The sequence below is a fragment of the Ursus americanus genome, chromosome 20 (genome assembly GCF_024610735.1).
Source record: "Ursus americanus isolate L20-20 chromosome 20, mUrsAme1.1.p, whole genome shotgun sequence".
Classification (NCBI taxonomy): Eukaryota; Metazoa; Chordata; class Mammalia; order Carnivora; family Ursidae; genus Ursus; species Ursus americanus.
The window spans coordinates 52604665-52626691 of NC_142146.1; the positions used below are offsets into that span (position 1 = coordinate 52604665).

Genomic DNA, 22027 nt, shown 5'->3' on the forward strand with positions numbered 1-22027 from the left:
AAGCCTAGCACTTAATTGGAGTGCATTACCCCTGACTGGGCTGGATTGTTAGGCATGAGGGGGTGGGAGTTTGATTTTCTTGTTTCTCTCTTTCTTATGGCTTAATCCTCCATACACTGACTCCCTCTTGGGGTTTTTATAGGCACTTTCTCCCTTTGCTAAGACATTACGTGGATAGAATAGTAGTGATTTACTAGTGATACTGTGATGCCTTGAGCTGAGGTAGGGCAGTAAGACCACAATACATTTGTATGCTATGTTTGGACTGATGTACAAATTGGTATACATGTTGTTGTTTTCCATAAATCAGCGCTATAAAGTGGTCCAGGCAAACATAATCCCCACCGCACTGAAGGGCGATCTAAGGCTAAGGTCACAGTGCTAGGTGATAGAGCAGCACCTGAGACCCTGGATCTTCTGACTCCTGGTCCAGGGCTTATCCCCTCTACTGCACGGCACGTTGGTCTATTTCCTTTGAAGTGAGGATCAGTTGTGCTTGCTGTGGAAGCACTTTATGCTCTGTACACTTTGAGAATCAGTGCATAGAAATCAACTTCTTAATTTGGAGTTGGTAATTGACTCCTAGTCACTTGCTTTCCATGCTTTGGATTTCTCTGGGTGGTGCTTGTACACTGTTCTCATTTTCTTCCACTGGCTGGCCTTTCAGGGCTTGAAAGATTGTCACTTGTTGTTGTCACTTAAAGAATACGATATATTTGTTTTATAGCAAAATATATAACAATAATTATAGAATTGTATGTGTGTATATTATAGTATCTTGTGATTTTATATCTACTATCACCAGATGGAATCAATGTAAAAAGCTTGGTTGGGGGTAATTTAGCGTAATCATTGTTGCTTTACCAGAGGAGGGAATCATATCAATTTTCCCTCAGGTAAATTAATTTTTAGGGTTGAGATGTCTGTCTAGCATGGTGATGTTTATTATCCTCTCATAAAATCACTTCCTTATCCTTTGCCATTTAGATCCAGAGAAATAACACCCATAATGTCAGGGAAAAGGGGTTAATATCACCACCCGAGCGTCCTGTTTCAGGTCAATAGACCAGTGATGGCACCCAGCCAGTAACTTGGCTGATGCTTCACACAGACCCATGGCTGTCTGCATCTCAGTTGTCTGTGCAGGGCACCATCTGTGGTTGCTGGCCCCATGGCAGTGCCATGCCTCTGGGGATGGGCAGACACCGGAGGCTTCCAAGCCTCCAGCCCTTCTGCCTGAGATGGTCTGCCAGCTCCTAACAAGTTTTCCACTAATGCCTCAATTTTGTAGTATCTATGGACCCCCAGATGGGCCCCAAATGGACATGGATACACAGTTGCCTGCACTGGTGGCATGCTTTCAGGCTCATGGAGGAAACTGGGTGGTTTTGAAGCTCACTTTCTTTAGCTTTTGACTGGCTTGATGTATGGGAATTATCAGGGATTTTCCAAGCAGTAAGCATGAATTTACAAAAATAGAACTCATAGGTAGAATAATTTTTCCAGACTGTCACCTATGACACTGGGGCTTTATTTTATTTTAAATTCCTTTACCTATGGGTATGAGTGGCATGGAATTGCAGTATCCCACATGGTCTCACTCTGCATTAGGGATATGGTAGACCTCTGCCAACCAGCACTTGCAGAAGTTGAATTCTAATCTCGTACTGTTTGCATGGAGTCTTGTAGCCAAAGCCTATTAAATCAAAGGAAATCAGGGAGAACAAAAGGTAACCTTCTGCCCTTAAGAGACAGGCCCTTATATTGTTCCATTAACTTGTTTGCCTTAAATATCTGAATGGTTTGAGTAACTAGAGTGCATTTATCTCCCTGACTCTGTCCTCATTAGGCAGGATGAGCATTAAACACACACCCGTGTGCATACATGCACATGTGTACACACATAAAGCCTGCAGTCGGATTCCTGTGAGGCAACAGTCCATGTCGCTATTTATCATTCATCAAAATATATGAGATCTCTGTTACAAAATGTTCTGTCTCCAAAAACAGATATTTCTTCTCTTTTAGAGAAATATCTTTGGCTGGATCCCTGGTACTTTAATTAAAATCCCAGTTGCTCTTTAAAAAAATGTTATTGCATTTCAGACAGCTTGGATGTAAAACAGTAAGTCCAGGAACCAGAATGTTTTGCCAGTGGGATGGGAAGGACCTTGAGGACAGATCAAAGCGCTGCCTAGGCTAGCTAGCCTGATGGGTCTCAGGGGATGGCTCTTGGGGGGAAACCTGCCACTTAACGAGGACCAGCCCATCAGCCTGAGTCTCTAAGCTTGAAGGTAATTATTAGAAGCAGTCCCAAATTTTCTCCCATTTGTGCCCTTGACATTGTCTGGACTGTTATAAACAAAAAACCTAAAAAGATTATCATTAACTAATTCATTAATTCATTTATATAGTGTTATGGAATGTTTGTGTTCCTTTAAAATTCATACACTGAAGCCCTAACACTCAATGTGATGGTTATTGGGAGGTGGGACCTTTGGGAGGTGATTAGGTTTAAAGGAGGTCATGAGGTTGAAGCCCCCAAGATGAGATTAGTATCCTTGCAAGAAGAGGAAGAAACACGAGAACTTCCTCTCTCTGCCATGTGAGGATATTAGGTGGCTGTCTGTGAGTCAGGACGAAGGCTTTTACCAGGAACCAAATCTGCTGGCACCTTGATGTCAGAGTTCCCAGCCTCCAAAACTGTGAGAAATAAATGTCTATTGTTTAAGCCACCTACTCTATGGTATTTGTTATGGAAGCCTGAGCAGACTAAGACATATATTTAAGTTATTCATGACACTTATTTAACTTTTGTCTCCCTCAATGGACTGTGAGCCACATTAGGGCAGGAACCGCTGTGTCCCTGGCACCTAGCTGGGAATGTGGGAATGACAGATGCTCAAAAAATATTAGGGAATGGGTGTGGAGGCACGCAGTGTACTAGGTAAGAGGAATATGAAAATGACTAAAACATAGTCCCTGTCTTTACAGGGTAATGGCATATTGAAGATAATTAGATACTTTTGATTATTAAAATGTGAGTTACTATTTCTTAGGTAACTTATGTTGCCTCGGGAACTTTTCATATTTTAACACTCAAAATAACTTGATAAAGAGGGTATTTTTTCTTTTACAGAGGAGGAAGCAGAATGTGGGAATTTAAATGGCTTTCTCAAAGGCACACAGCCCCTAGGTAAAGAATCCTGTCTTCAGACTCAGGTCTGTGTGTCTTTAATATCTCTGCAGTGCTACTGTCTTTGGAAATTTGTGCTTTTCCTTCTCTTAGTGTTTCAAGGTCAGGCTTTTCTGGTTTTCTTTTTTTCTTTTTTTTTTTTTTTTTAGATTTTATTTATTCAACAGAGATAGAGACAGCCAGCGAGAGAGGAAACACAAGCAGGGGGAGTGGGAGAGGAAGAAGCAGACTCATAGTGGAGGAGCCTGATGTGGGGCTCGATCCCATAATGCCAGGATCACGCCCTGAGCCGAAGGCAGACGCTTAACCGCTGTGCCACCCAGGCGCCCCAGGCTTTTCTGGTTTTCTTAACTGAGAACTAGAGGAGATAGAAAACATTTATTTTTTAATAGAATTGCTACATGAAGAGGTTTATATTTTAGTTGGTCACATGAGCTTTGTCTTAAAACTATCTGCTAAGGCCGGTTTCTTCTTGAGTGAATGAAGGTGGTGCTGAGCACAGGACAGTCAGTGGGGGAAGGAGGCTGAATGCGCCTTTCCCTCTGAGCTATTTTTATTGTCACGTTGGGTGGGCTTGTGGGACATAGAGTGAGCTGTGATGAAAGTCAAAGGGGTCAGGCAGACTGGCCTCTTATACCTCTGAGGAGTGGCTTGGAATAATCCTCCACTGGCACAGATTAAAACTAGAGCCTGGAGGAGCTGTTCTCATAAGCCCCCAAACCTACCTTATTAGGCCCTCACACTTATTTGAATGGGATTGGCCACGGAGGAAGGGGGTCAGATGATAGCTTGGTTTCTGGCTGTGTGACTATTCTTCGTGAAGGTTCCAGGATCTGTCATTCACCAGGGGGGTCCTCCAGGCTGGAGCTGAGGCGGTTGCTGAAGCAAAGGGTGGAGTTGGCAGATAATATGCTTGTTTTCATGCTCTGAATTCCTTTGTGGTTCCTTCCCCCTGCCCCCCCCCACCCCCCGCCATGGGAAGATGGTGCTGGGACCCTAGATCCTCAGGCTGAAGGTTCACCCTCATGAGATTTGATTTGCTGACTAGATACATTAAGCAGTAATGTATCTAGTAGAAGTCAGGAATTCTAAGTTTAAACCTCAGGTGTGCTCTTGTGTACACGTGTCAGCGTGGCATAGAACTGGCTTTGTCAAAGAAGGTGCTCATACATTTTGGCAAAGAAATTATAGACTCAAAGCCAGTCTTAACCTCTCATTTTATAAAGAAGGAAACAGACCCAGAGATATAGAAATGAACCAAAAGATTTGGGCTTTTTTTTTTTTTTTTTTTTTTTTCCCATCAGCTTTGGCTTCCAAATCCATTTAGAACCTTGCAGACTCAGGCTCTGGGTCACATTGATTAAATATGGGCCTTCCCCATGGTAGAGAGATGAGCAAAGATGCAGAAGTACAGGTTAATTGAGTAGTTGTGTAGTTTGAGTCTATATGCAGCAGTGGATGGGATATCCTCCTCTCAGTTACAAGAGGGCTGGTAACAATCATCTTGAATTGCTGTTAGTCCTATGGAGTGGAGGAGGGGATTTAAATCAGAATCATCTGGGGGGGTTTTCAGAACATGTGTACAAACTCTGCTTGCCTCATCCCCCTAGAAATGAATCCAAAATAGAAGAAGAGACAGCAGTGAGCATGGGTATTTGTAAGTAATTCCAATGTGCCTGTCCCTTACTGGGACCTATTGTGGTACCACCTGACAATGGTAAGCTCCTTGAGGGATGATCTTGACTTAAGTGTCTTTCTGTTCTCCACAAAGTGGAGTGTCTAATTCACTAGATATTTGCTGAACAAATGGATGAAGCAGATGTCAGTGGAGAGTTAAGAAAAAATATCCTAGACAAAAAAGACTGGGCACTGGCATGTGAGGAAGCCCAGAGGCTGCTCAGTCAATACATATTTATTGAGCGTGATTAAAGGTGAGTCCAGCCATCTTCAGCCATCTTGCCATCAACCTTCTATCAATAAACATAAACACTCTTTTGCCCTTGACCTCAAGATTTAAAATAATAAATAGCTTAATTGGTCATTATTAATTCCACTTTGAATTTATTATAGATAAATGTGGGCTTGAAAAGAGAATCACTCCTACATTCAGCCCATGCATTTTATCCTCGAGCCTCCCAAAGCTGCATGTGTAGTAAAACAAATAAAATTGGCCTCCCACCTCCACCCTCCCATCAATAGCACATTTGCTATTGAGTCCAGGCAAATGGCCATTTGCAAGGTTGGATGAGTAGTTAAGCCACACAGGCACAATGTAATATGACAACATTCTTCATGGTAATATCGTCCTTCTCCTCATTACATTTGAATATAGATTGCCAGTGTGCGATGCTTCCACCCTCGCTCTCTATTCGTGAGCTGTGGAATTTTTCAGACAAGGTGAAGTCCACATGTGCTCCCCAGACATTATTGACTTATTTGTAAGCCTAAACAAAATCACAGCTATTGTCTCTAAGAAGTTAATTTGCCAAAGCTCTTTTCTTCCTACCCTTAATTATGTATATATTTATAGACTTGAGCCACCTGCCTGCTCAATGCTCGTGTATAACTGTAGCTCTTATGTACCACTTAATGACTCAGGTCTCTTCCTTTATACTATCTTTGCTTCCAACTCAATATTTAAATATCTGTACTCAGCTTACCTTCAGAGTATTAAAACATTTTTTCTTTACTTCCTTGAAAAGCTGCAAACAAGCCTTTTAACATTTTATCTGGACCAAACAGTAGTGGTTTTACACAAGAAATGCAAACTCTGTAAGTAAATCTGTGTATTTATATGACTAAAGTGCATTATAAAAAGAAGCAGTAAATCCAGTTTTCTACATAAAAGGAATTAGATTTTCCAGTTTACCTCTGCACTGGGATTAATAAAATGTGCAACAAATAGCTGATGGAATGATCCATTTGAAGTTCGTAAAGGCATCTTGGGAAGCTGGCTGGAGTAGCCTTTTCATTTTTTCAAGAAAGGATGCCTGTTAATTTTTTGATTCAATCTTGTTCTTGAATGACTGTTTTAAAACGAGCTGAGAGACTGTTACCTGCCCATTTCTGCATGGCTGAGCAAATTCACCCGTAAATCCAAGTTTCTCTTCATTTCCATCACTATACGTCTCCAAATTACAGAGAATTCATTCCTGAGCTGGAGAGGTGCCAGAAGTTTCTCATCTAGCTGTCTGTGGGCTGCCTTTTTCTTTCCCCTCTTTGAGGCTTTCTGATGCTTAGAGTGAGCTCAACTCAAAGGTTTCCAGCCTCACACTCGCCTTACATTCCCCCACAGTCACACCGAGCTCTGTGATTCTGAGGAATACCGTGTGCCAGCATCCGATTCACAGTCTCCTTTTACCTGCAGGTGTTCCAGAAACTTCAAAATGCGTCTGGTAATGTATTTGCTTCTCTAAACATGCCACTTTGGCATGTATTGTATGCAGCTGCTTATTATTTTTTTAAAAATCTGTCTTCTGAATAACATGCATGCTAAAAAATGTCAAAGGGGGCTTGTAGAACAGCGTAAGCTTAATTATTGGTCTAGGTGTGCGTGTGTGTGTCCTTATTAATGTAGGCATGTTTGCATAAATATGTATGATTTATGTACACATATGTCTGCACAGGCAGATTTCACTAAAGGAATCTCACTGAAAGCACTACTTTTTATGTACATACAGGTTTTCTAATCAGATCTGTAAACATCTTACACAGCAGCAAGTAGAGGAAAAATACATTTTTCATCCCCTTGCAAATGTCATGTTTTAGGTACCTATTTGAAAAACCCTCCTTTCTTTCTTAAAAAAAAAAAACAAAAAACGGTGATTGTGTGTGTGTATTTGGGGTGTGGGGGTGTTGGTTTTTGAGAATTTGGAAACAAGAGTTATCTTCCTGCTGCATGAGAATTTCTACCCCATGTTACCTGCCTTCTTAAAACTCACTAATCACTGAGGAGAAGAGATGTGGTTCTGCTTAGAAGTAACCCCAGGGGGACGTTGAGCCGCAGTGTTCAGCAGGCATTTTAGGTATTCTAAATACTACTGCTTGAATAATAAGTAGATGGGGTAGATTTGCTATCGCTGAATCCTGCTATGTTTCCTGGCTTGTAGAAATCACCATCACGCCGTACATTTAGGATGTACATGTGTTTATTGAACTCTAGTAAAGCAGCATGAGAGTCGGGGCTCATAAATCACATTATTTATTTGCCAGTGTTGGGTGGTAGAGTCTAAAATTAAGAAATTACTTAGCAATTAATAATACATTCAGCATTCCTTGTCTCATTGGGTGAGATTTACATCCTTGGAACTTGCTCTTCTAGTTACAGAGACCAATGATTTAAGGTTCAGACTTAATTGCTATTTCAAATCTTTAAGCTAGAAAGATGCTTGTAATACTTTATTTAAAAGACTTATTTTGAAAAATGTGTATGTATATTTCTAACTGTGGTGGTGAGCCAATTATGACTATAATATGCTATATGTTTAAGATATACAACTTTATTATTATTCACTTGAATAATAGACATTTTCTTTCTTCATATTATAATAATTCTTTTACTTTGCATGATGTTCTTGCTCTTGAGGGATCAATAATTGTTGTAAAGATGAGAATAATGTAGCAACTCAGAATTCAAAAGAAAAGTAGGTTGAACTAGCAGTTTTCTGAGAAATTAAATAATAATAGATTTTCCCAAGTAGGTTTTCTAAATGTACAGTAGGTTTGATATTTGAAAATGGAAACATCTTAAATGTAAACTTGTTAAGCGGAACAGACTAGGATAATATTAATGCCTTCTTGTTACGGTTCCTCACTACATTTAAAATGAGGTGGTAAATAGATTATTTTACATTGTCTATTAATTGTTTGCTTCATGATATTGATTATAAAACAATTGATTTTTTATTGGCCTCGAATTGGAGATGACTGTAAACTTTGGTACAATAGTTTACTGAATTGTAACAATAAAAATGTATAGTCCTAAAAATCAGTGTGAAAACTACTTTTACTTTTAGCATTCAAGATCTAATATTTTATCGCTTATAGAGCTGTGTACTTACAGAAGATTGTGTGTATTTCAAGAAAATTACCTTACTTTTAATGCTGATTTTTGTCAACCTTGTCCAATTCGTAATTACTCAATGTAGCACAGTAAAAATGCATTTCAGTATGTATGAATGGTTCCCTGAAAGGGCATATTATATTAGGAGCCATTAAAAACCCGTGTAGGCTATGAATGTTACACTCATGTATTGCTCTGTGTGTAAAGGATTTTATTTTAGGTACCATTCATTTCCAATATTTAAATACTCCTAAGATTGTGACCTATTTGATGTAGGAAACTTGTCTTTGAATGTGAATATCTTGATAAGGGTTTCAAATCAATATATAGGATGGTTGGAAATTTAGTAGCACTTTTTAAATATATATTGCAATATGCATTAATATATATATACAAATATTGGGCTATGTAAAAACATTCCTTGCATTCAGCAAACCTTTGATGTTGGTTATTTTGTTTGAAGTCAGTTCCATAGGCATAAAAAGAGGTTTTATTTTTCTGAGCCTCTATGGCACTGTGTAGTAGCAGGAAAACATTCGGTGCCGTTTTGTAGAGAATATTACATGTACTAAATAGTGAGAGGAAAAATGCCTTGTTTCTGTTTCTAATTATGATTTCTTACTGCCTTTTAGATGTATGGTAGACCAGGCCTTTATTGTATAAAACACATTTGTATTACCTACAGTACCTGAAATGACTGTAAAACACTTTCTCCAAACATTAGTTTTCCCATTATATGACTGAGACTGTTTTATGAAACATTTCATTTTTTAAGGCGGACATATCGAAAGAGGATATAGAAATATAATGTGTAGACTGACCATGCACCTACAACTGAAAACATTCATCCTTAAAGTAAGCATTTATTGAGCATAGCTTTGCCAAACCATCTTCTATCCTTGGGCAAAAGAGTGGTGGTGGAGGAGGATTCTTATCTAAAGAGACAGGAGATGCTATTCCTGCTATTTTGTCATTGACAATTATTTATGGAGGCACACACACCTTAAACATAGCCTGAGAATTTTATATATCTGTATCTGTGTGGTATGTTTGTGTATATATATAGTTTGTTCTTGGTTTCAAAATGATAGCATTCTAAGGTTTGCCCATAGAGAGCAATCATCACAGTTGGGGTGGGTAGAGCAGGCAGGCTGGTCAAGGAAATTATGGAGAAGGTGAGTTCTCAACCAAGTTTTGGAGGAGATTTTTAGCAAGAACTGATAGGACGGGGGAGGCATAGGCATTTGGGGTGAATGGAAAAGAAAGATGTTAGCAGCAGACAACAAGGTGATAACATTGCATGAAGAAGAGGCACCATATTGGGAGTGATAGGAAGTGAAATTGAAAAAAAAACAAAGGGTTGAGTTTGAAATATTTGAAGATAGAATAATTTGAAGATTAAATCAATCTTCATTAGTTCTATCATATCCTGTGGAAAATTTTGTGAAAGTAAACATTTCTTCTATTTTATCATAATCAATAGCCTCTGTAAACAGCATTTCAATGTCTATTCAATAACATAACTTGACATTTCATGAGCATTTACTATGGGCCAGGCATGGTGCTAGATACTTTCAATGCATTGTATAGTCCTCACTTACTATTAAAATCCTCATACTACAAATGAAGAAACTGGGGTACTGAGTTCTATAACTTGTCCAAGGTTGTACAAAGTCAGAAGTGGCTGAGCTGGGATTTGAACCCAGACTCTGGAGCCCAGACTTTGAACCTTTCTGATTCCAGTACACCAGCCTCCTGTCACCCAATTAAAACTTTTAAGTCCCCTCTGAGTACTCTCTTCCTCACCGCTTTCCTTTAGTCAGTCCTGAAATCCTATTTGCACACCATATTTTCTTATATCTTTTTCATTCTTTACACATCTGGCTCAAGATCTCGTTTCCTCTTACCTGTAATAGCAAAACAGCCTTCCAGCTGATCTCCCTGACTCCTGGCTGCTCTCCATTCAGTGCAGCCTCTACATCATGATCATATTCACCTTCACACAAGACCATTTTGATCATGTCACTCCTCTGCTCCAAAGCCTTCAGATGAAAACTTACACAGTCCACAGCTAACGACCTTTGATCAGTTCTGATTTACTTTTCTAGGCATATTTCCATTAACCTCCTATATGTTTTCCAGGTTCCACACAAACTGCCCATTCCCTCTAATTTCTCCCAAATTACTTCATTCTGCTTCCTTCACATGGAATAATTTCTTCTCAACTCTACAAAGTCCTGCCTATCCTTCAACTCTAAAATTAAATATAACTTATTCTACATATAAAAATAAGCACTTAGCTGTAGTATTAAAATTCCTCCACCCCTGGGTCCAGATTTTCATACCATCAGATCATGCAGGGTCTTTCTCTCCCTTAGAAAGAAGCTTGAAATTTATTCTCTAGGATATAGGGAACCAATGAAGAGTATTGAGCATTGAAATGATAAATCAGAGTTGCATTTAACTCAGATGATGCTGTAGCAGTGGAGACTGAATTAGATGGGAACAAGGAGACTAGAGATGGAGAGACCCATTAAACAGCTATTGCATCTGCCTGAGGGAAGACTGAAAGGGCTGTGTTAGGGGGAGGAAAATGATGAACAAAATTCTAAGTGTTTTGAATTTGAGATTCTGAGGACTAGGGTGAGAAAGGAAAAATACCTATGGTGCAAAATTAACTTCCCAAGTGCCCGCTCAGCACTTAGGGCAGTGTGAGTACCTCCTTAAATTCTTCACCCTAGGTGCCTACCTTGCCTCACCCTGAGTTCTTAGAGATTTCGTAGAGATATCGCCTTGGCGGCTAAGGATGTACCCCACTGAGATCTCCCTTCAAGAAAGAACTTGCCATTCAACTGCAGAAAAGTGCAGTTAGCTGAGAGCCTCCAGTTGCAGAACATTCAGGATAGGATCTGTCTCAGCTTTGGAATCTTAGCCATACCCTTCCTAGGAGCTCCTAGTCAGAGACTGGATAGGTTAGGGGTACTCACCCTGTCAATTTCTGTCCAAGGTGGGGCTCCTTTAACAGACAGTCTTCCCTATGAAGGTCACCATTGAGTTGGATGAGACTGAAGTCATATCTGAAGCTTTCTCTGTCCAATTCTGTCCAATTCTGCTTCCTCCCCTTTTATCTTTATACCATCCCCCCAATAAACTACTTGCTCAATAATTCTCTCTCAGCATCTGTTCTCAGAGGACCTAAATGACACATATAATAAGCAACTGATCACACCAATCTGGACCTGGAGCTAGAGATGAAGGGATAAACTTTAGTGATCTCATTTCCTCTTACCTGTAATAGCAGAGCGTCCTTCCAGCTGATCTCCCTGACTCCTGGCTGCTCTCCATTCAGTGCAGCCTCTACATGCACTGCAGTGGTTCATCTGCAGACACCTTTTGGACTCTTACTATCTTCTCTCAAAAGTCTCTTCCTGTCCCTTTCTGATTCCCATACACACAAGAGTGCAAGAGATGTCTGCACATGAACCATCTATTTATTTCCTCAAAAAAATGACATACAGATCTTTCATTTTTTCTCCCATCTCAGGCACTGCTTATTCGACTCCTCAAGTTTTGCCTGATTTTAACTCACTGTCCTAATCCCTTGAACAAAATGTTAAGGCATAGAAGACAAAAATTGTGTTTATTGACACCAGCCATTCTGACAGAGCTTAGGTTCTTTTTTTTTAAATTCAACTGTACTTTTTTTTGGATCACACAATTTCTAACTGCCAGTTTGAGTGAATTATTATTATTATTATTAATTTTCAAGAAGATATTTTGGGTTCACATAGACCCAATCCTGGCCAGCAGAGCCTAGCAGGACTGGCCTAATTCCTTGAAGGCTTATCTCATGAGGTAGATAGAAGAGTCAACACTGTTATCATGAGATGCAGACAGTTTTTCATAGAGAAAACCCTGAAGCCACTGCCTCCCACTGCCCAACTAACAAAGGGACAGAGGTAATTGATTTAACATAAACCAAAAAAAAAAGACTAAATTTCTTGGCAAATAAAGATCCACATAATATAGGATTGTGATGTATAATTGGAAACACGATTTTTGGTGAAAGGGAAATAATGACAAAGATTTAATGCTACTGAAGCTTTAGGGAGAGGAATGAAAAGTATTTTTTTCTTAATGGATTTGCAATGCAACGTGAGGGGCTCAAAACAAATATTTAATTACCCTCAAAACTGAACAAAATAATGGTAAAATTTGCATGTTCTTCCAGGCTGACTTGTTTTACTGTATAGTATAAGAAAACTCTTATACTAATATTATATTAGTATCCATGATGTGCAAAAAAAGTAAACTTTTAAGAGATGATCAAATTAATCTCCAAAACCTAGTAAGCAACCACACACAGATTTGTGCCTAACAAGATGTGATTACCCAAAGATGAGCTCTGGTACTGTGTTGTTTGTTTGTTGACGATGATAACATGGATCTGACACCCTTTTTGTAACTAGGGCTGACAGACACAGGATATAGGAATTGCACACTCTGACCTTCAGAATCCGAAACTATCATAAGAAGAGTAGAAATCTCCTTCCTCATCCCAGACCTAGATATAGGACAGTATGTTTTCCTGATTGTATTAAAACAAAAAAAGCAATAAGACACTGAAATATGAAGGCGAAGGGTCCATCTTTGTGGACTTGGGTGATTCTGTGCTTTACCCTGAACCTTCAGGGAAGTGATCTGTACTAGACAATATTTAATCTTCATGACTAGTGTTTTTGATACTATTGATTATTACAAATTTTACAGATGAGGATACTGGCTAGAGAGGTTTAGTGACTTGCCCAAGGTCACACAGCAGATAAGTAGCAGGGCAAATTTGAACCCAGGGCCTGAAAAACTCTCATGTATGGTGCTGGACACTGGGTGTAAGCAGAGCAGAAAGAGGGCTTTTCTATCTAGAAGCCTCTTCTCTGATGCCCTCCTTTCTCTTGCTGCTCTTGTCTTCCGTGGGTCCTAGCTCTTTTCTGTATACAGTAAGGAAATATCGTTGTAAACTCAGGAACCAGCACCAAAGCTATTTTTTTGAAGGACTAATAATCATTTGCTTGCTGAGATAAAAAATATGTTGCTACCCTAATCTTGCACTGCGTCTACTGCAGTGTGGGAGTGTACCCGCGCATCCTCACCCCGCTATGTCACTCTTCTTAAAAGGGATTTGTTGATGTTTAGAATTAGGAGACTATAATTCTGCCTTCAATTTTGGTTCACTTTGTACAATTTGAACTCACACTTTATGGGAAAGAGCAAATTGCCCTATATGCTACTATATAACCACATGCATTTGCATAGAAGTACATAAACATTCTAACTTTATAGAACTCCGATAAAGGAAGAATTAGCTATGATATAGCCCCTGGTAAGCTCTGTTTGTTGACAGGGACAACTCCTATTTAACCTCCTTATATGCCTCATTCAGAAGACTTGATTTCCTTAACTGTAAAATGGGTATTATGATGTCTAGTTTCTCTAAAGAAGTATGGCGCAGTAGAATAAATAGAAGCTTCAGAATTAGACATGCCTGCATACTAATTCTCCTTCTGTCCCTTTGGCAGGCCACTTTAATATCTCTGAGGAATAGGGGTAATATTCCCATTGTTGTGAGGATAAAATGGTTCGTGTGTTATTCCAGGCATAGAACAGGCATTTAATAAATAATGTTTAGCACATCAGAAGGTGCATAAGTGCATAAGATGCGTAAGTGGTTAAAAGCACCTGACTCTGGACTCAAATTTCTTAGGTTTAAATCTGACCTCTATCACTTATCACCTGAGTCATGTTGAGAAATTTACTTAACTTCTTTGTGTTTGGTTTGCTTATGGGAATGATGGAAATACCTTCCTTTTAGGATTGGCAGGGGGAATACGTGACTTAATGTAAGTAAAGGACTAGAAATAGTGCCTAGCATATGGTAGGCACGAGTGTTAAGCCCTTCTTTATGAGGCTGAGTTCACTGCAATCTTGTTTCTTTTCAGAATGAGGAGCCTGATAATTCACAGTATACCTAAAAGCAGGAATTTACAGTTTTTCATATCCAGTGTCCACTGAATCATTGATGTTAAATATACTTCAGTCTAACAATTTTTTGCACAGTCTGTACTGTTGTTGGTGAAAGTCAGGCTCTCGCGTACCAATTGTAAGGAAAGAGCAAATTGGTACAACCAGTTTTAAGTGGCAGTTTATAATATCTATTACCATTTTTTATCTTATTTTAGTATTTTTATTTTAATTCCAATATAGTTAAAATACAGTGTTACATTAGTTTTAGGTGTACAATATAGTGAATCAGCAATTCTGTCTATTACTCAGTGCTCATCAAGATAAATGCATTCTTAATCCCTTTCATCTCTTTCACCCACCCCCACCCAACTCCCCTCTGGCAGCCATCAGTTTGTTCTTCATAGTTAAGAGTTTGTCTTTCGATATTTCTTTTTTCCTTTTGTTTGTTTAATTTCCTAAATGCCACATATATAAGTTGACATATCTAGAAAAATGTTGCTATGGCCAATGCATTTGCTCTCTTCTAGCATTTTTATGGTTTCAGGTTTCACATTTAGGTCCTTAACCCATTTTGAGTTTATTTTTGTATATGGTGAAAAAAAGTGGTCCAGTTTTATTCTTTTGCATGTTGCTCTCCAGTTTTCCAAGCACCATTTGTTGAAAAGACTTTTTCCCATTGCATATTTTTGCCTCCTTTGTTGAATATTAATTGTGGGTTTATATGTGGACTTTCCATTCTGTTCTACTGATCTATGTTTCTGTTTCTGTGCCAGTACCATAATGTTTTGATTACCATAGCTTTGCAGTATATCTTGAAATCTGGGATTGTGGTAATTCCAGCTTTGTTTTTCTTTTTCAAGATTACTTTGGCTATTTAGGGTCTTTTGTGATTCCATATAAATTTTAGGATTGTTTGTTCGAGTTCTGTGAAAACTGCTGTTAGTATATCTGTCACCATTTTAAATGCACATCTCTTTTGACCTATCAATTTTACTTCTAAGAATTTTCCTATCGATGTACTTACATAATTGCATAAAGATGTGGTGTTGTTCCTTGCAGAATTATTTGTGTTGTTAGAAATCTATTAACAACTAAATATATATGCAGAGAAAATATTTAAATAATTTATGGTATATCCATGCAATAGACTACTGCAGAGGAGATTTAAAAACTGTTAGAGACATAGAAGTGGATATGAGAAACTGTACAAATGTACTTTTAGGAGAAAAAAAGCATTTTCTTAGAGCAGTGTCTGTAGAATGAGTGATACTGTTTTGTTAAAAAATAGATATATTTATATCCATTTGCTTATTTAAGCATAGAAAAACTCTCAAAATATATATGAGAAACTGTCAGTAGTGTTTACTAAGGAAAAGTGGAAATGTGCATTGAGTGGGCACTTTTACCTTCCGCTGTCCATGTGCTATTTGAATTGTTTAACATAGGCATGTATTGCTCTTGTAATTTAAAAAATGGTCAAGAAAAATCCCTTTATTTCCCCTACCCCCAGATATTAGTTTTTTTCTTTAAAAATTATTCCATCATGCAAGTATAATCCTAAGCCTTCGTATAATATTTTTGAATTATTGAGCCAAGTGTTATCCTAAATTAAAATAGAATGTGTAGCAACTCAGTGCCAAAGCTCCGATTTACTCCAGGGGAGCAGAAACCAAAATGACTAAGGGGGTTTCCTAACATCAAGTCACAGGAGAGTCTTAAGTCCTGTGGCAAAAATTCCTGTTGTTCAAAAGTTCATGCACTTAGAGAGGAAACATTAAGTCAAACAGCATCAGACGGGGGAAGGTAACATCTATTCAGTGACTTTTCCTCAGGACTTACTTAATTGAATGCTAAACACGGGAAAACATTACACATGGGATTTTTTTTTTTTTTACATTGTTTCTCTGTATTTCTAAAGCCCCTCACTCAGTCTTTTGCAAAATGCTATATAAAAGTTACATTGCTTTTGGGTTTTGAGGGCAGAAGTAATTTGCATGGAGAGGTTAATCAAGACTTTTGCCCTTTGTACTTTTAAAAGTGCTTACACATACATTGTCTCATTTGACACTCACAAATGAGGTATTTAAGAGCAGTATTATAAAGCTCATTGTCCACATAAGGACCTGAGGTTTGGAGAGGTTAAGTGACAAGCGTGTGGAGCTGAACACACAAGGACTGTTGGTTATCCTGGTTATGTCTTGGCTGTCCTTGCCACTGGTAGCGAAGGGCGTGGGTGTGTCGTAGTCATTTCTATGGTTGTAATGTTAATCTAATATTTTCTTGAAATCACTTTCATTCTGGTTTAGGAAGACCCAGGCATGACCAATTGAACTTTCTCCCCAAAGTGAATTATAAACACACTCATTTAAATGGCTGAGGGTCATCTAATAAAATTGAGATAGATCCAGGTTCCCATTTGACTCTACTCCTTACTAGCTATGTAATCTTGGGCAAATTGTTCTCTCATCTATAAAATGGGAATAAGAATAGCATTAATCCTCCTGGGATGCTTTTAAGAGTTTAAACAAAATAGCGTATGAACAGTGTTTGAAAGAATGTGTGAAATATAGAGCAAGGGTCAGTCAACACCAGCTACAATAATAATTAATATTATAAATAAGTAAGATTCCAGGTGGGTACAATAGGCATGGCTCTAGTAGAGACCAGAGCTTTTGTGCACATGGAAATGACATCCAAGAGCTGCATCCCAGGATGGACACCAATCAGTTTCTTTCTTTTTGGAGAAAGCTACCCTGGAACATAAAGAGCTAACTAAACAGGTGGTAAAGTTGCTTAAAACATCACTGAGCCTCATCGCAGGGGCTTGGGAATCTTTGACTTAAGAGATCACCCCCAGCCAGAAATAGAGCTCACCAGCTTTTCAGTTTGTGGTCAACGGTAAGATGAGGTAGATAAGTCTCTTAAATTTTAACTTCTTAAATCAGATTTTGGGGGAAATCTGAGAAACTAGAGCCCAGAATCCATGTAATAGTGAAGGGATTTATTTGCTGTTTAGCTTCAAGGTCACCTAATTCTTTTGAGCTTTTTAAAACTTAATTGTCTTTCCTATATAATTAATTTTTGCCTACTGCAGAAAATACATAGAACCAAAACAGAAGAAATAAAAGTTCTTAGAAACATTATTCGCATTTATTTTGGTATGAATTTTTGATACTTTTATAAATAAATATATTTTTTAACACAGAATGGTAAAGTAATCCATATATAGTTTATGGCCTTTCAAATCCTGACAATATATCATGCACATCTTTCCATGTCAATAAATGCTTTTCTAGAACTTCGTTGTAATGATTGTATAGTATTCCTTTGGATGGGCATTTCCTAATTTAACTATTGTTAACTTCTATTGTTGAATGTTTAGATTGTTTTCTTCCTGCAAAAAAAATTCTTCTTGAAAAATCATTGTACAAATCCTTTATTCGTTCTTTAGAATAAATTCCTAGAAGTATAATTTCTAGGTCAAAGTATAAATGTACTTTTAAGGATTTTAGTGTCAAATTGTCTTCCAGTTAAATTTTACCAATTTTATCCTAATTATTATTAGTGCACAAGTGTAAGTTGATCATTGAATATTTAAGTAAACAAAACTTGTATTCGTTTATTGTAAAGGGTGAATACTTTTACAATAGCCTGTATCACTATTCCAAGAATAATGAGTATTTCTTTTTAATTCCAACTTCCATTTTTGTTTTCGTACTCCAAACACAATATATCCAAAAAATAATGTGTTCATTTTTCTGGAGAGTTTGGTAATGATATCGGTATAATATGATTAGCTTTTGATGAAATGTAACAAAATTTGGAAATAATTTGGAGGAAAAGTTGCTATAAGCACACTTCCACTGCAGTCCATTAATTCCACTCACATACCTCTTTAAGGTGTGAGACTAAAACAATCAAGGACGTATAAACCCTTCCACTGTGGTTATCGTCACATCAATTTTCTCTAGAGTTGAAAGTAACCCTGCTTGATCCTTTCTGCACCACACTAGGTTTCACAATGGAAATGTTAAGATTGGAACCTTTTCAGTAGAAATTACTCTTGATGATACCAGCTCTGCTGTCAGAGTAACTCCTGCTGGAAAGAAGAGTGTCTGAATTAATGGTCTAATAAACTGAGTTAGTGTTTCATTTTGGCAAAGGATTAATAAGGGGAAAAGAAACTAACATTTATTTGGGCTCTTTATTATTACATGATTGCATTTAATACTCCCTATAAACCTATGAGGTAGGTATTACTGTGGGTATAATGAAGCAACTAAATAAATCGCCTTGCCTAAGGCCACACAGCTGGGGAGCTGCAAAGGTGGGATTTGAACCTGGGTTCCCTGCTTCTGGAGCCTGTGCTCTTTATACTGCTCTTTCTTACCAGTTATACAGCAAACCTGACTGTTTCTCTTCTAGAATATTCATTTTAAGTATGAACACACTGTTAGCCAACTAAACTGTAGGTTCTCTCGTACAAATCAGCATGTCAGGCAGGCTTAGAGACTGGATCCACTTATAAATGCTGTTTAAGTTAGGATAGTTTTGTAGGCCTCAAACAGAAAACCCACTATCTTGCTTAACAAGATATCCTGAGACAGAGGCGTTTTGGGTATTTGCAGAGGCTCGGTGATTTCATTAGGGACCCACGTTCTTCTCATCTTACTGCTCTGCTCTGTTCAGTGCTGGCTCATATTTGCCTTTTATAGTTGTGTGGTGATTTCAGAAGCTCCAAGTACATCTTTATAAAACAAGTTCCGAGACAGAAAAATGGAACGGCTCCTTCTCCCACCTTTTTTTTTTCTTTTTTTTTTTTTTTTAAAGAGCAAGACAAACTGCCCACTAGATTCTCTCTTGTGCCTCATAACCCAGAACTGTGTCATGGGCCCCCTCCTCAAGCAAACACTGGCACGGAGAATGGCTTAGGTCAATCAAATACACCCTCAGGGCCGAAAAGAGTGAACCCTGAAACCAGGGCCAGGTGGCAGGAAGAAGCAGCTGAAAATGCTACCAACAGTGTTTTGGGGAAATTTGGGGATTTTTTTTTTCCTAAGTAATTGTGTATATACTCTGAGGTTCTTCAGTGGGAGAAAAGTATATTGTTGCTTTTCTGGAGTTTTAACTACCATCTGCAAATGAGCATGTCATTATTTCAATGTAGTCTATCTACCAAAACCTTCCAATTTCTATCACATTTCTCTAGCAGAGAACTAGATAAAGGGTATATAAGATCTCCATGTATCTTTTCTAACAACTGCATGCAAATCTATTATCTAAAAATAAAAAGTAAAAAAAAAATTGTTTGGAAAAAAGTGTACTAGAGAAGATTTGTTTAGAAATGTTGAGTTTGGGGAGCTAAAGAAGCCTAGTAGGATGTTTCTTGGACAGTTCTAGGATTTAAGGACAATGTTAGGGATGAAGGGAGTTAATAAATCTGGAGGTTGTTTGAATGAAAGTGGTTAGGGAAGTCTTTGGTGAGATTCACTGGGAGTGAGAACAAAGCCATAATAATAATAGAAGCTCATATAACTGATGAATTATATCAGACATTGTGCAACTCCTTTAGACCTATAATGCACCTACTATTGATATATCCAATATATCCAATGAGGAAACTAAGGCTTAGAAGGGTTAAGTAACTTTGCCAGGGTCACACAGCTGATAACCAGATAGTTTGTGTGACTCCAGAGGTTACACTGCCTCCAGCAGCAGAGAAGAGCCTTGGGTAAAAGCATAAGGAACATGATCATTGCAAGTCTTGGCAGGAAAAGAGAAGCTCATGAAAGTGACAGAGATGGTAACTCCATTTCACCCTGTTTTGTATCCTGAGCTTTAATGAGATTTTATGCTAGTACTGCTCTTCAGCTTTCAGAAAATCCCAGTGTGTTACCAAGGGGGAATGGATAGACTGTGCACATGAGCAGGTAGGCAGGTTGGTTCTTACAAGCAGGTAGTCCACAGAGCTGGTCTGTGGGGCTGCTACTGAGTCTCTTACTGAGGTCAGTGGACCAAGGGCCAATGGAGGGAAGTAAGAGCAGTCTGTAATCAGGAGACTTAGCCCACGCTGAAAACTGGGAAGCATGCAGTGGCTGTATCATAATGGAGGAACTGGGAAGAAAGGAATGAGAGGAAGTAAGGATCAGCTGTGAGGACACCGATGTGAAAGTGGATGAAATGAGATGATTCTGGAGCTCTGTATAGGGCTATGGAGAGCCTGCAGTGACCTTCCTTTCTACATGATCTGAGATAGTCAGGGCCCTTCCCTTGAAGAGGCTAAGATGGGTCCAATATAACGCATTTGTCTGACTTAGTCTCGGGCTTCCTACCTTTTCTTTTCATTAAATTGGCCAATTGGAAAGAATCAGTCAAATTGATCATTTGTCTGGTTTCATGTGGGCATAATATAAAAGCCTCACCAGCTTTCAGGAAAAAGGAATGTCTTTTATTTTTTCAATTTAGATTTTACTTAGTTAACATACAGTGCGATATTGGTTTGTGAAGTAGAATTCAGTGATTCATCACTTACATACAACACCCAGTGCTCATCACAACAGAAGCCCTTCTTAATACCCTTCACCCATCTAGCTTTTAGTTTCTTGAGTGCTGATTTCACCTGTTGATTTGTATCTTAATTCCTAAAGATGTAGCTAAAAAAAACCCAAACTAAACCCCTAAAGTACACTGAAAAGAACCAATTGAGGAACTTTCAAAATTATATTAATAATTAATGTTGACACACAGTAACCCCAATGTGATTTTTTCTTAGTGTATTTCTGAGCACTTCAGTGCTGAGTACTTCAGCACTGTTATTTTTATAGTTCATCAGTTCATCAGTTTTTACTACAATAACATTGCTTAAAAAGAATGCTCCTAGGATAAATGGATGATTATAGCTATAGAGCATAGAAATACAGGTGAGTCTATAGTGCCAGAAATCAAGGCAGTTCTCTTCCTGATTTCGAACTGTATTACAAAGTTATAGTAATGAAAACAATATGATTTTGGTGTAAAAACAGACATATAGATCAGTTGAACAGTATAGAGAGCTCAGAAATAAACCCAGACGTTTAAGGTCAATTAATTTTCAACAAAGACAACAAGAATTCACAATGGGGAGGGGATAATCTCTTCCATAAATGGTATTGGGAAAACTAGATATCCACATGTGAAAGAATGAAATGGAACCCCTATCTTACATTATATGTAAAAATATATTTAAAGTAGATTAAAGACTTAAATGTAAGATTCAAACCTATAAAACTCCTAGAAGAAAATGGTAAAAAGCTCCTTGACATTGGTCTTGCAATGGTGTTTTTGGATTTGACATCAATACCAAAAACAAAGGTGAAAAAGCAAAAATAAGCACATGGGACTACATCAAATTAAATCTGCACAGCAAAAGAAACAACAAAAAGAAAAGGCAATTTGTGGATTGGGAGAAAATATTTGCAAACCATATGTCCAAAAAAGGGCTAATATTCATATAAAATTATGTTATATTATTTAATAATACCATTAAATTATTCTATTCTATTCCATTCTACTTTATTCTATTTTATATATGGAACTCATACACCTCAGTAGCAAAAATACCAAATAACTCACCTGAAAAATGGGCAAAGGACCCAAATAGAAATTTTTCCAAAGAAGAAATACAAATGGCCAACAGATATGTGAGAAATTGCTCAACATCACTAATAATCAGGGAAATGCAAATCAAAACCACAGTGAGATATCACTTC

At 38.0% G+C, this 22027-nt stretch overlaps 1 protein-coding gene across 1 annotated transcript in view; it reads left to right on the forward strand.

Moving 5' to 3' along the window:
- The first annotated feature begins 6567 nt into the window (after positions 1-6567).
- IQCJ (IQ motif containing J) overlaps positions 6568-22027 on the forward strand; it is a 193854-nt gene continuing 178394 nt past the window's right edge. The window contains exon 1 of the mRNA XM_087870330.1: positions 6568-6591. Coding sequence (XP_087726456.1) covers positions 6583-6591 — 9 coding nt within the window. The 5' untranslated portion in view covers positions 6568-6582. The remainder of the gene's footprint in view (positions 6592-22027) is intronic.